Source organism: Triticum urartu, chromosome 6A, assembly GCF_056163025.1.
Source record: "Triticum urartu cultivar PI428250 chromosome 6A, HENAU_Tu73, whole genome shotgun sequence".
In the NCBI taxonomy this organism is placed as follows: Eukaryota; Viridiplantae; Streptophyta; class Magnoliopsida; order Poales; family Poaceae; genus Triticum; species Triticum urartu.
The window spans coordinates 473,745,454-473,752,273 of record NC_141878.1 but is presented as its reverse complement, the minus strand read 5'-3'; the positions used below and the strand labels follow the sequence as shown (position 1 = coordinate 473,752,273).

General features: G+C 48.0%; 1 protein-coding gene across 1 annotated transcript; it reads left to right on the top strand.

Moving 5' to 3' along the window:
- The first annotated feature begins 4,689 nt into the window (after window positions 1-4,689).
- Window positions 4,690-5,641, top strand: LOC125512356 (FCS-Like Zinc finger 3-like). Its single transcript, XM_048677447.2, has 2 exons — window positions 4,690-4,989; window positions 5,121-5,641. The coding sequence occupies exons 1-2, from the start codon at window positions 4,847-4,849 to the stop codon at window positions 5,299-5,301; spliced, it is 324 nt and encodes a 107-aa protein (XP_048533404.1). The 5' UTR covers window positions 4,690-4,846; the 3' UTR covers window positions 5,302-5,641.
- The last annotated feature ends 1,179 nt before the right edge of the window (window positions 5,642-6,820 follow it).

Sequence of the window (6,820 nt, the reverse complement as noted above, 5' to 3'; positions counted from 1 at the left end):
TTGAAATTCGGCATAGAAAACCGTTGAAAACCAGATAGAAATAAAATAAAATGAAATCTGTGAAAACAAAAAAATCTGACTAAAGAAACATAGAAAACCAAGGGAAGTAATACTGATGAAGACCGACACAGGAAAAAAAGCACGCCTAAAAACCACTGCCACAGGAATGCATATTGGAGTGATCGGATAAAACCTTGAAGCGAATATCCTTGAGAGGAGACAGAAAATAGCATCACAATATGCGATATATAGCCCTGGCACCACATTTGTCTGGTTCAACAACCTCCGTGGTTCGCGTGCTATGCCAAGGTTTTTATATCTATATCTATGCCTACTACTAAAGAGGCTATTGCGTTTGGTGGTATGTCATCGAAATTGCCTCAAAGTTGCAAAATATTACCCATCGATGCCACCTATAAGTGATAAAAAACGTTTCACACAGGGAATCCCTGCCTGGGCCTGCCCATGCAGTAGGAACCTTTTATATTGTGCTCTGTGAGCTGGGACAGGACATAGCACGCATGTTTGGGCCGGCCCATGTCCAGGCAGCCTGTTTTTGAAATTTCATTTTTCATTTTCATTTTTTTATACTTTAAAAAATTTGGGACTTGAAAAAACTTCAAAAAATTTTAAAAACGAGAATTTTAAAATAAAATACATAGCAATTCGTAAATGTTTGTGGCTTCAGAAAATGTTTGTAGTTTCTAGAAAATGTTCGGATATTCAAAGAATGTTCCCAATTTAGAAAACAATTGTTCGGAAATAAAAAAATGTTCAGGATTTTATAAAATGTATTGTATAAAAAATGTAAAATAAATTGAACAAAAATTTGCCAATTGAAGAAATATTCATGAATTAAAAAATATCCGAAATATTAAAAACTGTTCGTGACTTACAAAATGGTTTATTGATTCATAAAATATTCGCTGATTGAAAAAATGATCATGCATTTCAAAAATATTTATTAAATCAAAAAAGTGTTCGTGATTTTCATAAGTTGTTTTCCACCATATTTTGAAAAACGGTTTGTCGATTCTAGAAATGTTTGCCTATTCAAGCAAAATGTTTTAGAAAATGTTCACAATTAAAAAAGAATAGCCGCAAATAGAATAAAATGTTCATGAATTCAAAAAATGTTCATGATTTCAGAAAATGTTTGAAAATCTGTAAAAATGTTGATGAATTTGAAAATTATTCAAGATTTCTAACATGTTCATGATTTTAAAAAATGTTCATAACTTAAAAAATTATTCACGTTTTCACGAAAATGAGAGTTTTGGTAGTCTTACCTAATAATAATGCGCCTATGGCTTTTGCCCGTACATCATCGGCATTTTAGATTTTACACAAATCCGCCTACACTTTCAGGTAATCAACCTGAAGTTCACTTTTAAGTGATAAATTGAATCCTTTTTTTTTGTATTTTTTTAGGAAATACCATGTCATATGCTAATTAACCCGCGGTTTACTCAGAACAAATGTTTTATATTTTGAAATAGCTATATCTTTTAAACCATCACTCCAATTTTAAGATGTTATATTTGAAATTTGATTATAAAAATATGTAGAATCTAAATATGTTGTTATTTTTAACTCTTAACTATTTTTAAAATGCTATTTACAGTGCAACTTTAATCAATAGGGCACAAACAAATTGAAGACAAAATAAATATAGCAAGAGGAAAACCTCATCTTATGCCACGAGAGAGACGGCTTACAATTGACACATTCAAGCGCATTGTGGTTCTATAAGTAGTATGATAATTGTATGCAAGAATGCGACTACAAACAAATGGCAACAAAATAGGATGTCATGTTGAAATAAAAAGTATGAATCTATTGATTTCTTTTTTTTAGAGAAGGAGGATGACCACCGATCTCTGCATTTGAAAGATGCATGCGGTCAATTTATTGATTATTCTTAAGGACCTTACAAAGTAGAACAACAATATGCATGAATTCATTATCTTGACAATCTGCCACTACTTCTATACATATGATGAAGGGGTGCAAGCTGGGCCACATACCCAGACCTCTCACCTAAACCTAACATCTAAAGCCGGAGGACCTGACCAAGCCATCTGCCAGGTCCGGGACACAAACCAGTCCGATGCACTCACATGTGTCTTTGCCGCCATCTTCCACTGGTCCATCTTCAGAGCAGATTGAGGTGTCAACCTTGGAAGGTCCTCTGCCATCGACGCCACCACGACGCCAAACGACGACCTCCACCTACGCGAGCCTTGGCAAGTCCTCCGTCATCGACGCCACCACGACGCCAAACGTCGACCTTCACGGACGTGAATCCATCTCCAAGCAACGGATGTAGATCCATGCTAGGATAGGACCGCACCACTGCCGTCGCCCACCACCCGCAAGCGCCACCCAACCCCAAGGTTCCCAAAACGGTGCCTTCAAGAAAGGAACGACGCCATGAATGCCGCCGCTGCCCAACAAAGTTAGGACTTTCACCCGGGGGACCAAGGGGAAGGGGAAGTGAGGAGATCGGTCCATACCGACGCCTCCAAGGAGGAGAACGGCGCCCACAGGCGTCGTCGTCGACGCGGCCGGTCATGGCCGACCAGGGATTTCGTCTGAACTAGACCCTCGCCACCAGCAGCGCCTCCTGTACAGAACCGACGACCAAGGGAGGTGCGGCCCGACTAGGCTAGCCCGCACGCCTATCAGGGGAGGAGGGGAGGCGTCAGATCGCGTGCACCGACCGCCGTAGAAGCCGCCGCCCGCCGCCAACGACCACCAGGATCCTGCCGCCCGGGCGGCGAGGACGCCAGATCCACCGCCCGCACGGCTGCTCGCTGGAGCATGCCGTGCCTCGCTAGAGGAGCCGCCGCTCCAGATCCGGGACTCCCCATATAGGCAGGGCAGCCGAGGCCCCGCCGCCACCATCCTTAGCACCCCGGGCTTGCCCGACGGCTAGTCCTGGCCATGGGCAGCCCGGCCCAAAAAAGCCCGACGCCGCTCCCGGGCCGGGCTCGGGCCTATATTTTGAGCCCGAAGGCCGGGCTGGGCCGGGCCCGAGCCCATTGTTTTTGTGTTTTTTCGAAGGACGGGCCGGCCCGGCCCGAAGCCTGACAGGATTTTACGTGTTCGGGCCGGGCTTGGGCCCAGAAAACAGGCCCGACGGCCGGGCCGGGCCGGGCTCGGGCCTGGGTTTTTTGCGTCGGGCTTGGCTAGGCCCGGCCCGAAGCCTGGCCCGACCCGAGGTATGGCCAGGTATACCGACGGCTGCCTCAGGCGGCGGCGAGGAGGTGGGGAGGGGGCCGTGGCGGCGCGGCTAGGGTTCCCCGCCGCCGCCGGGGGAGGCAATGCGGGGTTCGCGGGAGGGGTTATGTCGCGGGGTCGTCAATAGCAAACACGAGGATTGACTCATGATTATTTGGATGACGGATATGTGGTATCTTTTTCTTCTGTTGCAATGCATGGGCTTTTTTACTAGTTCGAAAAGAAAAACCCGAAGAGGTTCAGACTAGGTGAACAAATCACGCAAAGAAAATCGTAGGGATCCGAGTATTTTTTACGAAATTACTCTTCTGACGTGTGAACACAAGCAAATGATTCCTTGTGCAATGGTACTCCTCTCAGGACGCGCACGGAACAGTCAGCTTGACCACAGGGTCGGTCATCGCCTCGAACAGAAACAATGTGTCATCGTCAGTCACTCAGTCTCCTGCATCATCAAAGACAGTCAGCTTGACCTCCTAGCCGGGTCAAGCAAGCAGCAACAACTTGGCAGATGCGCCGTGGGTGGATCCACAGAGAACTGTCCGTCTCCGTCTGCTCCCCCGGCGACGCCTCCCATGCACGCGCGACGGCGAGACGAGGGGTGGACGTACGACGTGGTTACGCGAGCAAAAAGTAGAACGCGTGCGTGCGTCGCCATCGGTACTACCACCCCCTCCCCTGCTCCGTGCGCACGGTTTCCTCTCCCTTTCTCGTCTCTTTCTCTGTCGACCTCCCGAGCCAAGAGAGCGGGCAGGCATCGGTGCAGGCTCTAGAAGGCTAGGTACGGGGCGGGCAAATAATAACCATATTCTTTTCCCGGAGCAAGCGGTGCGTTCCACCTCGTCGTGCTTGGCCTATGCTAATTGTAATGTCAGCGACAAATCTTTCACTGTTCACCCGCTAATAAACTACCCGGCCGGGAAACCATGCCGCGGCATTTTTAAATTAAACAAGGGGCGAGCCTGAGCTCCTGGCTGCGCTGTGTTAGAAGCCAAAGGCTTTTCTTTAGTTTTAGAAGAACCAAAAAAGCAAAGGTTCAAAGTATATTCAGTGCTGTGCTGCCAATTTGTATTTACGCTCTAATCTGAAGTGTCCTTGTCTGGCGCGCTCAACACGTGGCCACACGGCAACGGTGCAAGAACTCTTCACCATAAAATCCAATTTGAAAAAGAAAAAGAAAAGAACCGGGCGTCCATTTTCTTAGCAATATTTCGGCGGGTCCGGCAGCATTGCACCGGCAGGAACGAGGCACGAGTTGAGGGCTGAGACCGATACGCAGAGTAAGCAAACAAAAACCGGCGCGCTGCAGGCAGGGTTTCTTGTTGGCCCTGGCCCTAGCCGCGCCGCTACGGCCATTTTCGCCCTGCGTCGTGTACAAGAAGAGAAGCCATGATGGTTCCTGGAAATCCAGCCGTGTTTTCTCTCTTCTCGCGCGTCCCGCACCTATAGCTCAGCAACCAAATATTTTCCCCGATCTCCCTCCCCCCCTTATAAGAAGAAAAGGCTCCTTCACTTCAGTCTAGACCTAGACCTCAGCACCGAAATCAATCAAAGACCTGTTAATTAGTTAAACCAACCTGCAAAACCCCAGGTTGCAGCTGAGATGCCGTCGTCGCCTGCCTCCGCTTCTTCTCTCTTCGCCATTGTGCCCCTCGACCGCGGTGGTGCGACAAGCCGCCACGCCATGGACGCCTGCTACCTCTGCGGGAAGCCGCTCTCCAGAGATTTCGACGTCTTCATCTACAGGTAGTTTAATTTTACGGATTTGTTTGCTCCTTTAATTAGCTGCTGCTGTTCTCAGATCGCCCATATATGCACACACTGTATACTAGTGCTATTCTGATCCAGCGATTCGTTCTTCTCACTACGAACCACAGAGGGGACACGCCATTCTGCAGCGAGGAGTGCAGGGCTGTGAAGATCGATACCGACGAGGTGCGTGAGAGGATTAACACCAAGATCCTGAAGGAACGTGCTGCGAGAAACGAGCAGCGCCACGGGGCGGCTGCCTCCGAGCACAACATCACCCGCGCGGGAAATGTGCCGGTTGCAAGCTAAGCTGTACGCTCAAGGAGGCATGCATTCGCCCCTCCTTCATCAGAAATAATAGGGCCACGGGAAACTAGCCATCCGATCCAATAGATAAACTCTTCTGATTGAAGACGATCTTCCAGTTGAGATGAGCAGGCAAGCTGGGGTTTGTTTCGCTTATTAGGTGCTCGCACTTCACGTGTATGGAATAGCTATAAAATGCACAAGAAAATTACTGTGCGTGTGAGCGTTGATAACTTCGTCTACCTCAGGTGAGGATATGAGGTGCAACAATGCATGTTTTGGAATATAATGGGAACTTGCTGGTTATGTTAGTTTCCAAGTTGTGGACGTAGTAGCAGCGGAGTCTGAGTAGTATGTGTTTGGGTCCTTGTGTTGGAAATATGAGCAAATTACTACGAGATTTAATCCGAATAAACAGAAGATAAATCATGACCACAGTAGCAGAGATTAAACTAATCATGCGAATTAGCATAGCAGATGAACATATCACATCTAGGGCACATACTAGAAGCATGAATTCTACCACGATCTCGAACAGGAAGGATAGAATCACATACGGTGCAGCGGGTGCAGCACCGCCGGCGTTGACGTTGTCGCCCATGTCGTCGAGGACGAGGTTGCCGAGGTCGGGGAAGAAGTCGTCGTTCGCGAAGTCGTCGCTGCCAGCAGTCGCGCGAGTGCGCTCCCCAAAAACCTGATCGCCCCTCTCCCGTACAGGATCACGAGAGGCGGGGTTCCGGAGGCCTGCTGTCCCTTCTCGCGGTGCACGCCGGAAGGAGGGATGGAGAAGACTTGCTTGGCGGCGCAATGATCTGGAACGGTGGTGAGAAACCATACGAATCGGCGACGGCTAGGGGGGTAGACGTCTGCCTGACTATATAGTGCGGGCCGGGTAGGTCGTGGGAGTAAACCCCACGTCCGAGTCGTCACGATCCAAAAGAATCGGAAACGGTTCAGTAATTAACGCGTCCGTTAATTATTAATTAATGACTCATTAATTTTCCCATGCAGCAAAAATATAGACAACGTGCATAGCTCTGTCCTCGGCTCGGATCAATCCCGCAACCCGCGGCGCGTCGTGACGAGGCGTGGCGTGGCGAGGCGAGCGAGGAGGAGGAGCGCGCGTGTAGGTCTCCTCTTCTCATGCTCATACAAGTGGTAGAAGAGCTCACCTTATAAAGAGGTGCAACTCTCTCTCAACTTCTGGGGTGGGACTAAACTTTAGCCTCACTCACTCCACTCACATGTGTGCATGAATGGGCCAAGAGAATTTCAGAATTTTAGTTGGGCTTTGGGCCAAAAGCCTACTAGCAAAATTCCAACAATCCCCCACAAAGTCTCATTGGCACATCTCGTCATTTAGTTCCAAAACATTGTTTTATATATCGGTGCTTAGTGGAGACTGTGAAATTGAACTTCCACTTAGAAATTTATGCTACACTAGATCACAACTTGAACAGTGGACTATGCCTTGAACTACAAGTTTTCTGTGAAACTAGTTTCACACAAATTCTTGACCGAT